Here is an 18,613-nt window from a genome sequence, read left to right as displayed (position 1 = left end):
CCAGGGCAAAAGTGCAGCTGGTCCTTTACTGTTTTAGGCTCTCCCCTTGTAGTAATGCACTGTCTTAGCGAAAGCTCTTTAAATTGCCTTTCGCTCCTCCTGTTCCATTTTCCATCACTGCAGATTTTTGATATTTGAAAGCACTGCTTCAATTAGCCTCCTCTGCTTCATTTACTGGGCTGTGCCTTCTCTATGCACATCCCAGGTATGCTGTGGAATACCCTAGAAGGGGAAGGTGGATGCATAAAGCAGGCATTTCTCTCTAGATGAACGCATGTTTTGCTTAGAGAGATCGTTCCTTGGTGCTAAAGGAGGGGACCTGAGGAGGAAAGACTGTTTATTACCACGCTGACCATCCAACTGGCAACGTCAGGAAAAACTGGACAGACCAACTGATGATTTATTGAGCGTTTTTGCAGGTTGTGGCTTTGCGGTTGTTGTTTTTAATTCATCTCAATAAAGGGAGGATGAGGGAGGGAAAGATTTCTCTGTGTTATCTTCTGTGAAAAGAGCACAAGGGAGAATGAGGCTTAAGTGTCTGCTACACACCGTAAAGAAAACCACGCTTGTGTACATGTGTCCAGACAAGCACAGTTAATATAACGCGCTCCTCTCTCGCAGGGGGAGCCGATGAGGATCATTTACCGCATGCGAGGGTTACTAGGAGATGCCACCGAGGAATTCATCGAGTCTCTAGACTCCACTACTGGTAATGCGCTTGTCTTCTGAAAGCTGGGATTAGATTTGAAATCTGAGGTTTGCTGTAGAGCAGTGACACTCTTATCCTTACAGCAGCGAGCTTAAAAGTTGATTGACGTTTCTTTTGCTACATTTACCTGCTTCCCCTCCAGTGGATGCTGATTTTAACAACACTTAAAGTCCATACTTTCAACCTGAATGCTTGTATGGCGCAGGACCATTCACTGTGGCCCTTCCTCATATTCCTGCTCATCATTCTTTTCAAATTTGACACAGTTGATATAACTTCAGCTGCTGGTAAATGTGGCCTGCTGCACTCCATTTTTACTGCGCTGTTTTGTCCCCTGTGGGCTGCGTGAGCTTGCCATTGTGGCTTCTTCCTTTCTTCATAATCCTCATCTGTCCTGTAGATGAAGAGGAGGATGAGGAAGAAGTGTACAAGATGGCGGGCGTGATGGCCCAGTGTGGAGGCCTGGAGTGCATGCTGAACAGACTGACTGGAATTAAGGACTTCAAGCAAGGCCGGCACCTCTTAACGGTGAGTCTGAGCTGCTGTACGCTGGGGTTAGGAGTTACGTGGCAGAAGATTCCATAGACGTGAGTGAAGTTTCCACCTCTTGCCTTCCGTCTTATGTTTCAGTTCAAGTGTTGGAGCAGAGGTCGCAATTCACTCATTTATTAAAACCTGAGAAGTTCCTTCCATCTCCCTCCCGATCCCCTTGGTTAGCAATTCTTTACAAAGATTTTGAAGCATGTAGAAGCCGAAGAGTTGATAAGACTGAATCCTACCTTGCTAGAGTGATTGTTTTCTGCCTTGGTCATAATGCAAAACCAAAGCTGCCCAAAGGTTAATATTGGTATCAAACTCTGACTTGTACTTTACCCCACAAGTCTGGAAACTAGCTATATGATCAGGTGCTTTTTGTTTCAGTAATATTTTGATACTCGTTTTGAAGGTACAGCAGCAGAATGCCTTGTCTGTATTTTGTAGGTGCTGTTAAAACTGTTCAGTTACTGCGTGAAGGTGAAAGTAAATCGTCAGCAGCTGGTCAAGCCCGAGATGAACACTTTGAATGTCATGCTGGGAACCCTTAACTTGGTAAGGATAACTGAGGGGACACAATTAGCTTGGGAATGACTGACATTGAGCCTTTTATAAAACAGGAGGAGCTTGGTAATGTTGGCTGAACATTTGCTTGTTGAAAATGATTTTCAAAACTGTTGTTGTCCGATGGCCTTGAGGACATGGATGCTGAGTTAAGGTACTGCCTCAAAAGTTTAACAGAGTCTTGGGTGATCTGCAGATCTTTGCAATGTGAATTCCTAGATAATAGGGTTTTATTCCTACCTATGTTGATGAAGTTCTCTGTTATTTAATGCAGGGGATCCTATTCAACAAGWGAGCTTGGGCTTCCATAAAGTGTTTGCCATGGACTCAAATGAGTTTAAAACTACCTCAGATTGTCCTGCTTCCTTATGATAACTGCAAGAGTTGTCTGGACTAACCCGGCAGATTTTCTGTTAGCCATTCCCTATCTGTATGTAACRGGAAATGTGCGGCCTGGTTAAACCTGTTACTGTTGGTGCTATAATGAGTGCTGTTATCTTCTCCAGGCTCTCGTGGCTGAGCAGGAAAGCAAGGACAGYGGAGGAGCAGCTGTGGCAGAGCAAGTGCTTAGTATAATGGAGATCATACTGGATGAATCCAACGCAGAGCCTCTGAGCGAGGACAAGGTGAGGGGCTGAACGGGAACGTTGACCGGGATTCAAGGCTGGTGTATATCTTATTACAGTGATGCTGAGCTTCAGGAGTTGTAGAGGTGTGTTCAGTGGGAGTCTCACCCATGCCAGCAAGGTCTTAGCAGGCCTTGGAGGTGGGGYGAGAGGAGTGCCCTGAACCAAAAGCACTGGGAGGCTTCTTCTGGATGGTTTGTGCATGGTTGGGGTGAGGGATAGTAGGTACTGTACTGCTTGGATCCCTTCCCTGCTCCTTTGGGTCACAGGGCTGTGATTGATAAAGAAAGAGGCAGTTTTGCCTTGATTTATTGAGTGTTTTTATACGAATTGAAAACATAGTCGATTTTCCAGCTATTTGGGGATACAAACTATATCTTAACTACATTAAGAATAAGAAAAGTTTCTTTCCCATCTTTTAAAATGACTGGTATGTAAGAATCTGACTTCTTTTGGGCTGAAATTAGACCTTTTTGACTAGAGAATGCTTTAACAGTAGATGAAGGAAGTCAGGTGTCGACTAGAGGAGTTGATAACAGCCATTCCACCAGACACTGGGGAATGAGGCTGGCTTTTGTTCTTCATCAGCCTATTTTATCAGGGTCAAGAGCTCTAATTCATCCAGACCAGGGCAGTATAGCAGCTACTGGAGAGTGAGAGTTTTCTTGAAGGGTGTAGATTTATTCCTGAATGTAAACCACGCTTTTCTTTCTTTGCAGGGTAACCTCCTCCTGACTGGTGACAAGGATCAGCTCGTAATGTTGCTCGATCAGATCAACAGCACTTTTGTCCGCTCCAATCTCAGTGTCCTGCAAGGCCTGTTACGCATCATCCCTTACCTGTCCTTCGGGGAAATGGAGAAAATGCAGATTCTCGTTGATCGATTCAAACCCTACTGTAACTTTGATAAGTACGTTGACAGATTTTAACTAAAAACACGTGAAATCAGATGTACGGAGAAGTCCGTACCTTTTGTCATTGATACTCATTTCAGTGTAATGCAAAGCTTCAGGGATTCCTGGTGCATAGGCTTAATTTCCTGTTTCACTTCTAAGCCGTTTCTAAAAGACATATGTGACTCTGTAGCTCGGGAAATACAGTTTTAAAGTATATTCTGCGATGACGGGCCCGAGTGGGATGATGGGTGTTCTGAGTCTCTGAGCTGGAGTATGTGTGTGTGTTCAGTGATAGTATAATAAGAATCATTATGCAGACAGAGATTTTTGAAGAGCCTCCAAATCACTGTTTCTTCTCCTAACTCAGGTATGATGAGGAGCACAGCGGCGATGACAAAGTTTTCCTAGACTGCTTCTGTAAAATAGCAGCCGGGATAAAGAATAACAGCAACGGCCATCAGCTGAAAGATCTGATCCTCCAGAAGGGGATTACACAGAATGCCCTTGACTACATGAAAAAGCACATTCCCAGTGCAAAGAAGTGAGTTGCTTCCTTGTGTACGTGGTAATGCTGAGCACCCCTGTCTCATTTCAGCGCCACCAAATAGAGCCATCTTCCAAGAAAACTGTTAAGTCCACATTCAGAAGCGCTTGTATGTGGTACAGCTGTGGTGGAGAGGGTCTGGTAGGACAATGCTACTACTGGGATGGGCTAAAAGTCCAGTAATCTTCCCATTTGACATCCTTCTGAGCTGATTTCTTGGATGCCATGATCTGTGCATTTCCTTCCTGTTCCTTACCCATGATACTATAACAGAGCTTTTGCTGTTGATGACCAGCTCATAAATACAAAACAAATCCTAAGGCTGAGAGTTGACACTGTGGCTATTAGTGTGCAGAACATGGAAGTGGGAGTGCGAATGTCACTTSGTTAATTAGTGGAGGAGGAATGCAGAGGGAGGGCTGCTTCTCTCTGCCTGCAGCCTGTGCTCTGCAAGCTGTGCTCTTGGCTGGCTGCCAGGTGCCTTTTCGGAACGGGCGACTGTCCTTCAACTGCCGCCTCTGTTTTTCTGTGCAGTTTGGATGCGGACATATGGAAGAAATTCTTATCTCGGCCTGCGCTTCCTTTTATCCTACGCCTGCTCCGAGGACTTGCCACGCAGCACCCTGCTACGCAAGTAAGGAGACTGTCTTAGAAGCAGAGCAGGACAAGACTGGCTTGTTACTCTGCTTTTTGTGGCTGTAGCTAAGCAGATGTTTCTGTAGTAGTTAATTTTCTGCTGTTTTGGAGGGATGCACCGGCTTCAGGTGTGGTCTGCTAGTCTGGTAAAGACTGGAGGGCAGATCAGTGCTTCTGCTCAGCTGCTGTGGGTGGGATTAGAGGGAACAGTTACTGTCATGTGCGTGCTTTTTTGTTTGTTTTGGGTTTTTTTTGAAAAAGGTGTTGTGTTTCAATCTCTACTAGGTGCTAATAGGTACAGACTCCATTACAAACCTGCACAAACTGGAGCAGGTGTCTAGTGATGAAGGGATTGGGACATTAGCGGAGAATCTTCTGGAGGCGCTGAGGGAACATCCGGAGGTGAATAAGAAGATCGATGCTGCCCGGAAGGAGACGCGTGCGGAGAAGAAGCGTATGGCTATGGCAATGAGACAGAAGGCCTTGGGCACTCTGGGGATGACGGTAATGTCTGTTTGCACTGACGGCAGACTAGTGATCTCACGATCTTTTTATTTCCGTCTTGCTAAAACTGCCACACAAGGAATTGTGTAAAATGATTTATTGACAAATATTGGAGAGCTCAAGCCCATGGTGTGCCTGGCACCCCTGGGAGAGTAAATACGGTTGCTCCTAGCAGGCTGGGAAAYGGATTGGGCATTCCTGTTAGAGTGGTGGGGATGGTGCTGTTCATTATGGTCTTTTCAACCTGCTGAATCGTTCTCCCTTTCAGACAAACGAGAAGGGTCAGGTAGTGACCAAGACCGCGCTGCTTAAACAGATGGAGGAGCTTATAGAAGAACCGGGTCTGACTTGCTGCATCTGCCGGGAAGGATACAAGTTCCAGGTAAAGTGAGATACTTTCGCAAAGCCCTCTAATCCCCTGAGGAAACTTGCCAGCGTACAGCTGGCCAAGGCTTGGTGCTTTGGCCCTGGGAGAGCGGGGAATCGCTGGTTTGGTTCTCAAGACTGGTAATTCCAGAGGTTGTTGGGAAATGAGAGATATACATGTATGTATATGTRTGTCTACTAAAGTTTCATCTTTTAGGGCTTCTTCAATAATTATTGAACCCTGTCTCATGCTGTTCCATTACTCTGGACGAGACATCTGAGATGGTTTCTGGGCCAAYTGAACTTTTTAGAGCTCCTTCAGTGCCCCTCAGCCCCTGAACAATACTAGAAGTGTCAGAACAGCTTTGCTGATTTCTGTTTATAGTTTATTATAGMCAGTTTATTCTGGCTTGTTTGCTTGTTCTTGTCTTACCTGTAGGCATTGCCTTTGGGGCTGCTGTTGTGTTCAGGGGGGCTCAACGGTTTGTTTTGTGTGTGTTTGTGTGTCTCATCCTGTTTGAGTTCTGCTGCGATGCCCCCCTTCAACCTAATTGTGTCTTACTCTCACTCCTGCTGGAAAAAAGAATTGGCTGGTGTCAGGTTGAAGTAGGAAGGTTGTTGCCTTAATGGCCTCAATAGACGAGAGTCAGTGCAGTGTCAGACCGGTATAAAGTGTGAACTGTTTACAGATGTGAATAAACTCTAACACGACTGTTGTGTTATTGCAGCCAACGAAGGTCCTAGGTATTTATACTTTCACCAAGCGCGTTGCACTGGAGGAGTTTGAGAACAAGCCCCGAAAACAGCAGGGGTACAGCACAGTCTCTCATTTCAACATCGTCCATTACGATTGTCACCTTGCAGCTGTAAGGTACGCCCCGATTGCAGGCGGAGTAGTGGTGGTTGATGTTATATTTCAAGGTGGTTTTTGGGCATGGGACTCAGCCTTGTAACTCGAAACGGATTTGCTTATGAGTTGATCACTTGGTAGCTTGGAGACAGCCACTGGCTTCTCTGTTGTGGTCTGCTTTAATACAACAAATGGAGGTCAGGCCTGGACACCGAAAAGCGAAGTCCATTATTATTAGAAATAACTGCTGCATAGTTTGAAGAAGCTATGGAATTACTGATTTCTTGATGGCTTCTTTGACAGAATTTTGCCTACTTCTAAGTTGCCTGGGTATGGCTTTCTTTCTCAATGCAGGCTGGCTCGCGGCCGTGAAGAGTGGGAGAGTGCAGCCCTACAAAATGCCAACACAAAGTGTAATGGGCTCCTCCCAGTCTGGGGACCTCATGTGCCAGAGTCTGCTTTTGCTACTTGCTTAGCGAGGTGAGTAGACCAAGTCACTTCCCCAGCTGCTTTGCGTTCGGAGTAGGTGAGACAGTGTGTTACCGCAGCGGCATGAAAGTTTCAAACCATGGAATCAAGATGACAGTAGCTAAGTCTTAGTAACTCTCCACCGTTTCAGACTCTACCATCAAGGAATCCAAACCAGATTACATCTCTGAAAAAAGAGCAAGTGTCTGTCTGCTTCTTGGCTTCATATTGATGCATGACCTGATCAATTCTATACCTCCGTAGGCCCAAATCACTCCTGAACATGCAGTATGYGCTAACGTTGACTTGTTTGCAGATGGGTGCCTCTGTTCTGCCTGAGAAGTGTGAGAGAACTCAGATAGGGAGGCGCTTTACCGAAGAAACCTGTCTGACCCCAAAAGATTCCTTTGCGTAGATTTCCAAACTATGTTGGACAGTAACAAGTGTCAATAACTGATGAATTCTGACCACTTCCCTAGAGCAGATGAAGACAGTTCATCATGTTGTCCATATTCTGGTCCATCTAGCAGTCTCCTGTGGTAACATCTCGAATACATTTTAAGCCAAGGAGCTGTACGCTAAGCCCTGGACATGGGAAAATAGTATTGGGGTATAGGTAGATGGGACTGGATTTGCCAGAGTTAAGCCAAGAGCCTCCCTTCTAGGGAGATTAACTGAAGGTTGGCAGTGCTTGCGTTTTCATACCCTGTTTGTTTTTTAAAGCTTTTCTATGAGATATTTGCTCAGGCTCTGAGCTCTTGAATTATTTGTGGTGCGGAAGAAGAAACTTAATCAGCATTTTTAAAGGATATTTAATAAAGTAACACTTACCGCTGTTTTTCAGACACAACACGTACCTCCAGGAGTGCACAGGGCAGCGGGAACCCACCTACCAGCTCAACGTCCATGACATTAAACTGCTATTTCTCCGTTTCGCAATGGAGCAATCATTCAGCGTAGACACTGGAGGAGGAGGAAGGGAGAGCAACATACACCTCATTCCATACATAATCCACACGGTGCTCTATGTCCTCAACACGTCAGTATCTCTTTCCTGGCAGCAGCCTGTCCTTCCCTCCCTTAGTCTCAAAACAGGTTTGCAAATGGTGCAATCCGGACTTGTACATGCTTGTGGCCAGAAAGGTGGGAAACCTCACAAGTTTTAGAAGGAACCAAATTACATGTTTTAAGCAGACTGTTACAGGTTTCAGCTGTTCACAGTAAAGCACTGCGGCTTGTGAAACACGCAGGATAACAGGGAACCTACCGAACAGAAGCAAATTGGGAATCGTCTCCTTTTTCCGTTCTAGGTGTAATTATTACCTCTGGGCTGAGCAAAGGGATTAGTAGATTAAAGGAACGCTGCCAGTTTAGTTTGTTTTGGAAAAGCAGGAGAGACACTTCAATGAAGTAATTGCCGTTGACTGAAAACCCAACCCTGGTATCATTATTATCTGAGGTGACAATAACCCAGTCAGCTTCAGTTCATGTTTTGACATACTAGATTTCTCCTGTAGTGTTCAGGTTCTTAAGACTCTCATTTTTAAGACTAAGTTTTTTGGKTTTTTTTACCAATAAACAGCAGCATAGCAACACTTTCCTTGAATTGTTTTAGTAAGAACTTATTTATACAAAGCATAAGTATCAGTCGTGCCTATTAGTCTTTTATTTACATAGTGGGGTACAGGAAAGTAATATTAATTAGATGAGGGTATATGTATGAAAATATATGTCTCTTAAAGCAAGGTCACTCCAAATGGAGTGAGATGAAATCTTAGCTTACTTTCCATCCTGGAACTAATCAGCATTTTGGCTCTTATACAATTTGGGTGTTGTTTTTAATATCTATCTCCAGATCCCTACACTATTGTTTACTGATTCCCTTGAGGGACAAATGAATGAAATTACTCATTTCATTTCGTAAGTCTGCTTGGTGGCACTAGAGAGCCCAGAACCCACTGTGTGGCTGTGGTGTAAAAATGCATTACGTAGTTACCAGAAATTCTTTCTTTCTAAAGATATGTTTGATATTAAATGTAGAGGACGAAGAGCTATTAGTTGGCTACCAGCTGCATAATGTAGCAAATGAAAAGTTCATACAACGTTGACTCCTAGACACAGTTTTATCCGCTAGGAATACTACTGTGTGCATTTCTGATAGGGAGGGCATATCTGACTTCAAAATCGAGGGTCTTACCTGGCTGGCAGCCCCCTTCTGAGCAAGTAGAGCAGTAGGTTGTGGTAGGCAGTGGTGCATCTTCCCAAGGCACATGGTAATTCAGAGTGGATGGGGTCAGCTCTGGGCTTCTAGGACTCCTGAAGAGACTGGAGCAGAGGAAAGGAAAAAATATATATATGTATATATGTCTATATCTCAGCTTACAGTAAATATGCTATCTTTTTGTCTTTGAAGTTGGCCTATATCTTATGCTTGATTGCTTTTGCAGTATATGAATAATATAAATTGATTCTAAGGTCTAGGAGCTGCAGTCACATGTGTAGTGTTGGCCAGGAGGTGAGTTGTTGCAAGATGAGCGCTTGCCCTGACTCTCTTTGCCGAACAAAAGGGAAAACAGCTTTATAACAACATTGTCCTCTACTGGGGCGATGCAGGTTGCCTTGCAAACCTCTCTGTTCCTATACACAGCCTTAAAGAAAAGGAGTTTGCTAGGTTCGTGGGTCTCACCATGAACAAATGCTTAACCAGTGGATGAATTTGGGGAAAATCTGACAGTGCAAAGTGAGCGCTACTTTATTTCCTAGGTAGAACTGCTCGCATGTAGCACTTCAAAGCTTCTGAGAAGTAACAAATTACATGTAAGAGCACGTGAGTCAGAAGAGCTGCTGATGCTTCTCTTGTGTTTCAGAACTCGAGCGACTTCGAGGGAGGAGAAAAACCTCCAAAGCTTCATGGAGCATCCCAAAGAGAAGTGGGTGGAGAGCGCCTACGAGGTGGACGGGCCCCACTACTACACCGTGCTGGCGCTGCACATCTTGCCCCCTGAGAAGTGGAAAGCCATGCGAGTGGAGATCCTCAAGAGACTTCTCGTTACCTCCCACGCGCGCGTGGTGTCACCAGGGGGAGCCAGCAGGTTAGCCGAGACCCCATCGCTGCTCTGCAGCTGCCGACTTACTCATATTACTGCCGCAGCAGTCGGAGCGGCACAGCAGCTTATGGGGAGCTAAGGAAAGGAACRTGCGTATTTTGGAATAGCAGATATTAACCCTTGCTGAGTAGATYGGTACTCAGCATTGCAGAGGTCGGAGCAGGAGCGTTCAATTCTGGGCGCTTGCTGGAATGGATGTATCAGAAGATCAGTCGTGCTTTTATTTATTTATTTTTCCCAGAGCCGTTAGCATGCTCTGTACTTGCCTTGACTAAAGAGACTGTTTCTTTGCTCTTTATGATCAGTGCAGCAGCTTCCTTAAATAGAAAAATAGAAATAGAAATCAAATGCTGTTGCTTTCAAAAAAGAAAAGGAAAAATCAATAGCAGCTGTCAAGTACTTGAGAAGTACAAGAATAAACAACCGTGCCTGCCTGACAAAAGAAAATATTTCCAGAGAAGGGAAGGGAATTCCAGTTTCTGAAAGGATGATTTTAAATAGCTGTCATAATTAGGAATTGGTTCATTATTATTCTAAGTCATCTTAAAGGGCATTCTTATTCTGATGACATAATTATGGGTTCGATAAAGTCATTACATTGTAGTAACATACAACTCAGCATGCATCGATGCTATTAGAGGCATCAAAAGCGAAAGAGCCGCCTTGCCCTTAAGGGGTCCGCTGTATYGATTCCTGCGTGGTTTCTGCTGCTCGAGCGCAGCCTGTTCCATGTTCGCGTCTCCCATTTCCACCGCCCCTGCCCGAGCTCGGGGAGAGTGGGCTAAACGGTTACGGGCGATGCTATCCGGGAGGTCTGCTTCCTCGGACACAAGGGCATGCCGTCTTTCCCGTGGCCTGCAAAAGAGGCTAGTGAAGGAAAGTCCCTGCGGGGTTCGGTGTTTTGGAAAACCCCCAGCAAATAACTTCTGTTTCTTTCCCAAGTGATCTCTAAATGCCATAAAAGCATATCGAAACGGACATAGCCAGAAACTTCCAGCTCTAACCATCTGCTCTGTGGAATTTCAGGGGAAAACACTCAGAAATAGTTGTCAAGAATTATGCCAAGGTTTATTCAAGGGCTTTCTTTAATCCCCGTAGACTAGGAGAGCACGAAGCCTTCACCGATAATGCCTTTCAGAAATAGAAATGCGGGAATTCTTATTTCCAAGGTCTTAGCTTATTTGCTCTTGTGGTAAGGCAGCAAGAGGGAGATGGCCGGTGAAGTGCTCTGCAGATAAGTACCAATGCCTTGAATTTGCAGGCTAAGCCGAAGGGGAAGCTAGTGCAACATCTGTACCGTTGGAGCAATGTGCCTGCGTACAAAAGATGAAAATTAGCCTTCCGCATTAGATGCAGTACAGATGTTACCTGGGAACGCAACCGTGTGGAGTGTGTCAGGACGGTGCGGACTGAAGGTTAAAAAGACACAAGGGTTCGCTCCTGCTTTTAGCGGCGAAGCTGCAGAGAAGTTGCTACAGCAACTATCACCGCATCTAGGAGCAGCTGAGGATCAACTTATGTTCCTGAAAAGCCCCTGCAACCCTCGCTGAGGAAGATGCAGGCAGTGCCACGCCGCCCCGGGTAGCACGGGAACGCGCCCGCTGCCTGCGCCTGCCCTGTGCTCGGTGCTTTCTCCAGCTGCCCTTTCTCTGCCGGGAGCTGCAGCTATCGCAGCTCATGTGCAAGACCCCAGTGAGAAGCGCTCAGCGCCTACTGTGTTTTAGGGATGTCGCGTATTTAAACCCAACAGTGCGACTACCAGCATGGATAGGGGTTGGTTTGGGTTTGTTTTTAATTCCTCCGGATATTGTTTACAAATTCCAAAGAAAGCAGTCAAGCGACTGCTTATCTACTCGTTATTATTGACCCAAGAATTCTGGCTAGAAAAATCCTATAGGCGATTTGCAGTGTAGCTTTCTTGCGGAGTTTGAGGGGATGATGTCCTTTTGATTTTTTTTTTCTTTTTTTTTCCTTTGCTCCCGACTCTGACCTTTTTAAAATATTCATGAGAGCAGTGAGACTCCCCAAGTGTTAATGTCTGGCTTTCTGCTGGAAAATCCATGCCTGGCTGATGAGCCTGAACCGGCTTACATTAATGAAAATGCAGCTGCTTTTATACGATGGAGCTGTTCCAGAAGGTAGCCACGTAGCCTTAATCCACAAGGGCCTTTCGCTTTTCAATCAAAGCAACAGAGTCCAGTTAGATCAAAACCATTCCCTGGCAGCAGAACCAACTCTAGGTATATAAAAAAGGCTTTTTTTTTCAAAGCCTTTGAGTCCCGGACAGGAGGCAGCATGTGATGAAGCCAGATGTACCTGTGAAACGCATGCAWGGAAATTCCTAACCCGTGAGACTTGCTGGCAGGAGGTTCCACCTTGTCCGAACCTGTTCGTGATTAATCCTGTAAACTTCAGCAAATTGTGGGAGCTGTTGTCCCGGACCAGCTCGGCACCTTTTATAGCATTTCTCCAGCTAGGCAGGGGACTTTGAAAAGCAGAAGTCCTTTTATGGCGATAGAATAATCGAGCAGGTATTAAATGGAAATTCCTCCATTTGTTCAAAGCTATTTTTGGGGGGGCCAAGGCAAGATAGTTCCCTCGGAGTCTTTCAGAACCATTTTTGTGAGTTAGAAGCAAAAAAATTTGCCCTCTGCCATTAATACAGACTACGTTTGAAACCGAGAGTTACTCATTTCTGCAGGGTTCAGGACTCTGCTATACTCAAACCACTGAGCATGGAAACGGGGGCCGTGCATTTTTCCCCCAGCTCTGCCCTTGACTTCCTACGTTGTCTTAGCAGACCGCTTCCCTCTGCGCTTATTTGCCGTCCTGTGACTTAAGATTTTCTCGGCTCACTGCCTTGGTTACGTTTGGTGCAGCTCGTAGAGCGGTTCACTAGCCGTAGGCGTTGGTGGACGCAAATCGAGGGTGCCCGGGGTTGGCTTGATGTCCTAGAGCGCACAGCGAAGCGTTCTCGGAGACGGGCCCCATGTGTGTTATTGATAGGCTTTGGGGCCGTTTCGGCTTTCGGGCTGTTCATCGATGGGTTACCAAAGCGGGGTGAAGCGATTAACTCCAAGACTGATTTCATTATCTTYCTAGGCTGGCCGATAAGACTGTGAAGGAATATGCAACGTACCGCTCTGGCCTTCTCTTCTGGGCCCTAGTAGATCTCATTTACAACATGTTCAAGGTAAGAAAAACCATTAAAGTTGATCTGCGTCAGCTTTCTAATCTGAAAACCCGCACACACATTTTCAATGGAAGGTGGAGTTTGAAACCCCTTCTTCCAAAGTCTCGTAAATTTAAAATTTCACCTGCTTATACAGACAGAAAGGCTGTCAGTGCTTAGGCACCCCTAGCAATTTGGTATCCGAAGAAGCGATCAACTCTCGGAGCTTGCAGCGCCCCTCCGCTGGCGTGTACTCGCTTCTCTGCCTGCTTTTCTATTCTTGGTTCRCTCGACCACGGATGTTCAGTGCTGCACCAAGGAAACGGTGGGGCAAGGGGGAGGTGGGGTCACCCACCAGATGTTTGCTGATGGCTTCCACGGAGGGCTAAATAATTAGGATGAGAAAATGCCTGCGACCTTTTTTTGCACTCTAGGGAGAGACGAGAAGTCGCATAGGAGGTAACTTTCCTCTGTGGCTTGTTTACACAAGGCAGGGAACCGCGGTTCAAGGGCAGCAAGGCGAAGGCGTCGGGTTCGGAGCTGTTCTTCCAGCCGGTTATTTCTGCGGGCTGATTTGCGCTAACTGGTCCCACTTTTTCCCTCGCAGAAGGTGCCTACCAGTAACACAGAGGGAGGCTGGTCCTACTCTCTGGCCGAATTCATACGGCACAACGACATGCCAATCCACGAAGCTGCGGACAAGGCCCTGAAAACCTTCCAGGAGGAGTTCATGCCAGTCGAAACGTTTTCTGAGTTTTTGGATGTGGCCGGTAAGCCTTCACTTTGCCTTTTATAGGCTGTCTTCTGCAACTCGTGACCGCCGGGGGCTTGCGACAACAGCATTCCTGGCGCTGCTGCGGCACTTTGTTTGTATGAGACGGAGAAAGGAGGAGACCTCAGCGCTCGAGCTGTTGCCTGAGCTGTTTCGCTAACACTTGGCAGACTTGCTTGAGCATCCCCAGACGGGAAAATTTCTCTCGCCTCATCCTGCAGGTGTCCAGTTCCCCCTGCCCCGCTTGGCAAAACACGCATCGCAGCTTGAGTGTTTGGGGGAATGTGGGATTTAAAGGCTGCTTGTATGCGGATTTGTCATGCAACTGCGTACTGGAGACCACAGTAGGAATTTTGATATCCCCAAGAACAGAGAGATGCTGAAAATTCACCTGCAGAGAGGCTACTCTTGCTTCTGTTCAGAGTTAATAGTGCCCCTGGCCGGTCTCTCGCTGTCCCATGTGTAGAGCCGCCAGGCAGCCAGCAGGGTCCCTATACTAGTTCTGCTGCACCGGAATAAGTGCCGTATGGATTTAACGTACGCCCGCTTTAGTGCCTTCTGCACGCGTCCAGCAAGGGTTTATCTTTGTCTTGCCCATACCTAAAATAACGTTGCAGCTGTCCTTATTAACTCATGATACGTACGCCCTCGCCCAAATTCCTGATGCGGGCAGGGGAAACGGCCTGGGGGAGCTAACGAGTCCGTATCGTCTCTTTTTGTTTTGAAGGGCTCTTATCGGAAATCAGTGACCCCGACAGCTTTCTCAAGGAGCTTTTGAACTCCATCCCCTGAGCCGCCGGCACCGAGAAGCGTTGCGCGAGGACGACGCTAGCTTGCCTTCCATCCCTTCGTATCCCTCCTTGTGCGGTCTGTCCCTTCCCTGAGGAGCGCTGCAGTTCGTTGGGATTTTTTTTTTTTTTTAATTTTATTTTCTACAACTTTTTTTTCCCCTTGGAGTGATTTGGAATTCGATTTGTTTTATCCTGTATTTCAGTGCTTCTAACTGTAAAGCTTCGTGTATTCAAACTGGTTGCAAGAACTTGTACAGAGAGGAATCCGAACCAGAAAATCCTAATGCTTTAGTGTGCGCCTCTTTGAAGTTAAATAAATCAAACAAATGGGTAAGATGGGCTTGACTAGTATTTTAACAACGCAGTAGCCCAAAGGCCGGGTTCTTTCTCATCGTTTCTTTCAGAGCCGCTTCTCTYGATGCTGAGAGCGGCCGCCCGTGCTGGCCCGTAGCGCGGACAAGGAGCACGTAGGAAACGAGACTCGTAGTGAGCCAGAAAGCGGGTCGACGCCGTCTTTGCCGCCTCTGTACGCGACAGCAGCTTTCCTCCCGGCGGACGGGCGCCCGCGAGGTTCGTGGCTCGCAAGGGGAGCGTGTCCTTCCCTCCCTCCCGTACCTGGGCGAGGGTAAAAGCTTGCTTTTCGGGCTGCGGACCCTGGCTCAAAGCCACCTACCCGTTTTGAATACAGCCTTGCCTTTTCTCGGCGAGTTATGCATGCCGGTAACTTATTTGCCATCRGTTCTGCTGTCCTGTAAACCCGGCTGCCGGACGGTTAAGCTGGACTCTAATAAAGCTTTCCCCGTCTTCCTCGTCTCTTGTTTGAACTTGAATTTCCGCAATCCTAACGCAGCCCCGCGACGCGGTGCCCAACGCAACCCCGTAAATACTAATTATCTCGGCGGCGCAATAACCGGGCAGCCTATGCGATGCCTCGCGTTAGCGCTGAGCAGGTATTACGATTCGGTGATGAGCAAAGGGGCGAAGGTGCRCGACGGTGTGGTTTTTCTCGCCTCCGTGGGTGCTGATTTCACCTCGGGGTGACGTGTTTAGGGGTGGACGCACAGCTATTGCTTACCAATAGGACGCTGCTAAAATCCTTTTTCTTCCCAAAGTAAAGGACCTTTCCGGTCAGCATAATTTCTGAAAGCGGCGTTAAGCGGGTAACAAGAACCCGGGTTTTTATTACGGCGCTTCTGACCCATCTCCCAATACAGAGAGCTCAGGTGCAAGACCGCAGCCCCGCTGCATTTCGGCTACGTCGTTTCAGTAAGATTTACTTTCCAAACTCACAACACACCATTTAGGTTATCCTCCCCCGTTAACTGGCATATAGTTATGCTTTAATAACATAACCCCCCCCTTCTTCTATTTCTTCCTATATCTTTTGTGGCCTAAAGTTTGGCAACCCGCCCCCCCGAACAAGAACCGTTAACGCGAGTTAGAAACGCGGAGGAACGGCAAGCTGCCGTTTTCGTTGTCTTTTCACATCGCTGAGCTGCAGAAATAGCTTTTTCCCCTCCCGCCGTCGGCTTTTGCTTCGCCGTTGTTGCCGCACGGAAACAAAACGGGACGTTACAGCTACCTTTGCGCGGTGCCTCGCTTGCCGCGGGAGCACGGCAGCTCACGTTTTTGCAGATGCAAATCCTGGTATGACCCTGTTGATGCTGGCACAGGCCTTTTGCCAAAACAGCCTCTGCTATTACAGAGGCTTGTAAAATTTATAGCAGCAAAACAAAATCCTGCTGCGGCGTTTCTCCGCCAGTGCAGTTGCATCGGCGACTCCTTACGCTGGAGCCGACCACAGTTATCGTTGGTTCACGGACAGTTTTACAGCCGCTAGGAAGCAACATCTTAAAAGGGGGCCGGAGTCCTATGAACTGGTTTCCTTAAGGCCAATTGGCAATAAACCGCTTGAAGGGTTTTGCAAAAGTCCAGACACCGATTTTGGATACTAAGGGAGTGGTAACAAGCGCCAGAGCGCGCGAGAGCCTCGATTTATGGGGAAGCCTGGCTTGAAAAGAAGACCGAAGCTGCATGGGAGGAACTAGCTAATAATAACAACAACTCCAAAAGCCCTGGAGAAGGGCAAAAATGAAAAATATTTTGGAAAGCTTCACGTATCCGGGATTTGACGCGGGGGGTTACAATCTCCTGCTTTCCCCTGCGGCCCCGCAAGGGTTTTCCTCTGATCCATAAGGTCCTTTCTTCCCGCTGCTGGGATGCTCGAGGGCCCCACAGTACGAATTTTGCCGCCCGCTACGAGGCCAAAAATTTCGCGGGGGGGAGCGAGGAGAGGCTGCGCGGGAGCAGGCGGCGCCCTTCGCTCTTGCCCAATCTCGCCGGCGGGCGGCCGGATGCTGCCGAGCTCTCCCGCCCCTGCGGTGTTGCAGCGCCGCCCCGGCCGCCTTGAGCAATTTTGGATGGGATTCCCACTAGTATAAAAAATAATAATTAAAAAAAAATAAAATAAAACAAAATAAAATTAAAATAAAGTAAAAGCAAGGGCTTCCTTTGGGAAAGCTGCTGCCACCCCCAACGCCCGTGCGCTTAGCGGGGTGCAAAGTTTTCCCTTCCCCAGCGATGTTTTAAGGGCTTAAGCGACTCCAAGCTGCCCCGGCTGCCTTCGGCATGCCGGGAAAGGGGTTTTTTGGTTTTGGGTTTTTTTTTTTTTGCCTTTTTCCCCTTTTCTTGCTGTTTCCAAAGGGCGTTTGGCCGGTGGCCCAAATTAATCCGCCTCCCGATGCTGTCGTGTGCATCAAAGGCGAGACGCCTGCAGAAAAGATTAAAAGGCCCCTTTTAATCTTTTTTTTTYTTCTAACGAATGCAGGCGGTGACGTTCAGCAGCCTTTAATTATTGCTAATATTCGATGCCAAAAAGCCACGACATCGGGCATTAAAGACCCGGCTCGGCGATCCAAGCTGCGAATACTTCCCTTCCCTTGGCGCAGGCCGTGGGCGTTTTGCGCGTCGTTAGCAGGTCTCCCGTAATGAGCTGCGGGCTAAAAAAGCCCCATCAGACACCGCTCCGTTATCCCGGTTATTTGCCAACGTTTCGAGCGTGCCTTCGGCTGTCACACGTTGAATCCATTGCTCAGCCCGGCTTGGCTTGCAGAGTTTGGGGGGGACACCCCCAAAAAAAGGAAAAAGTCCACCCAAAGACAAAAGTGACCCCAAAGTCCCTCATTAAATTAATCATCGCAGGGGGTTGACCTGATAGCCAGGGGGTAAAAAGGCCGGAGGGCCAGATTTCCTAAATTCCCACTTTGGGGCCGAGCGAACATTGTCCCCATGGTGGGGAGGAAGACGAAGGCGCGGGGTTTATTATCGAGTCTTGCTAGCAGCTGTCGCCCAATTGTCGCCGCGTCGTTTCTGGGCGGAAAGTTGGAAAAACGAATCGTCCGAGGTGACTCGTATTTCTCCGGACAGGAAAAGCAGCCCGAGCGAGCCGTGCGTTGCCCAACGTTGGGAGTTCGCGGCAGTGGCGTTAACGAGCGAGGCATTAAAGGCGTTTTCCTGCATTTTTTTCTTTTTTAATCGGCGCCTCCGCCCGGGACGCTGGCTTCCCGGAGGGGAAACACCGTGAGGGAAACCGGGAAGCGCTTCGTCAAAGCCTTAACGCTCACGGCGTAATATCGACGTTGCTTTGCGCTGAAGTAGCATGCTGCGTTCGCACGAGCGGCACCAAGCTTCACCCTGKCTGCTTTAATCTTAAATTTACTCTTTAACCAGTTTCCCTAGAGGTCGCAAGCACTAACGGGAGGAATTTTAACTGTTTTTTCACTATTATTACTATTTATCCCCTATTCAACTATTCTAATGAAGAAGCCCCCGCAGCGGCGGCGGGGCCGGGCAGCGCGTCCTGCTGGAAAGCGGGTTTTTTTTTTTTAATTTTCATTGAATTTATTCCCAGTTTCGGCGCAGGCTCCGGCCTCACCGCGGAGCCACGTGGAGCTGCCGCGGGCTACCGGCGGGGGCGTGGCCTCAACGCGTGGGGCGTGGCCTAGCCTCGGGGGCGTGGTTTGGAGGCAGGGTGTGGTTTCGCAGCGGGAAGGGCGTGGTTTCGCGGCGGGGAGG

General features: G+C 47.7%; 1 protein-coding gene across 3 annotated transcripts in view; it reads left to right on the top strand.

The window, feature by feature from the left end:
- The window catches only part of UBR4 (ubiquitin protein ligase E3 component n-recognin 4), an 80,324-nt gene extending 64,978 nt beyond the window's left edge, over positions 1-15,346 (top strand). For all 3 annotated transcript variants that reach the window (XM_026082436.1, XM_026082435.1, XM_026082434.1), the window contains exons 91-106: positions 622-709; positions 1,110-1,237; positions 1,691-1,798; positions 2,314-2,433; positions 3,153-3,343; positions 3,697-3,870; positions 4,408-4,507; positions 4,795-5,013; positions 5,282-5,395; positions 6,108-6,250; positions 6,584-6,709; positions 7,542-7,736; positions 9,565-9,789; positions 12,907-12,997; positions 13,584-13,746; positions 14,476-15,346. In XM_026082436.1, the coding sequence (XP_025938221.1) occupies positions 622-709; positions 1,110-1,237; positions 1,691-1,798; positions 2,314-2,433; positions 3,153-3,343; positions 3,697-3,870; positions 4,408-4,507; positions 4,795-5,013; positions 5,282-5,395; positions 6,108-6,250; positions 6,584-6,709; positions 7,542-7,736; positions 9,565-9,789; positions 12,907-12,997; positions 13,584-13,746; positions 14,476-14,540 (2,250 nt within the window). In that variant the 3' untranslated portion in view covers positions 14,541-15,346. The remainder of the gene's footprint in view (positions 1-621; positions 710-1,109; positions 1,238-1,690; positions 1,799-2,313; positions 2,434-3,152; positions 3,344-3,696; positions 3,871-4,407; positions 4,508-4,794; positions 5,014-5,281; positions 5,396-6,107; positions 6,251-6,583; positions 6,710-7,541; positions 7,737-9,564; positions 9,790-12,906; positions 12,998-13,583; positions 13,747-14,475) is intronic.
- Positions 15,347-18,613: the final 3,267 nt, after the last annotated feature.

Source organism: Apteryx rowi, unplaced genomic scaffold (genome assembly GCF_003343035.1).
Source record: "Apteryx rowi isolate R43461 unplaced genomic scaffold, aptRow1 scaffold_577, whole genome shotgun sequence".
NCBI classification, from domain to species: domain Eukaryota; kingdom Metazoa; phylum Chordata; class Aves; order Apterygiformes; family Apterygidae; genus Apteryx; species Apteryx rowi.
The sequence above is the reverse complement of the archived record's forward strand: the minus strand, read 5'-3'. Positions and strand labels throughout refer to the sequence as shown.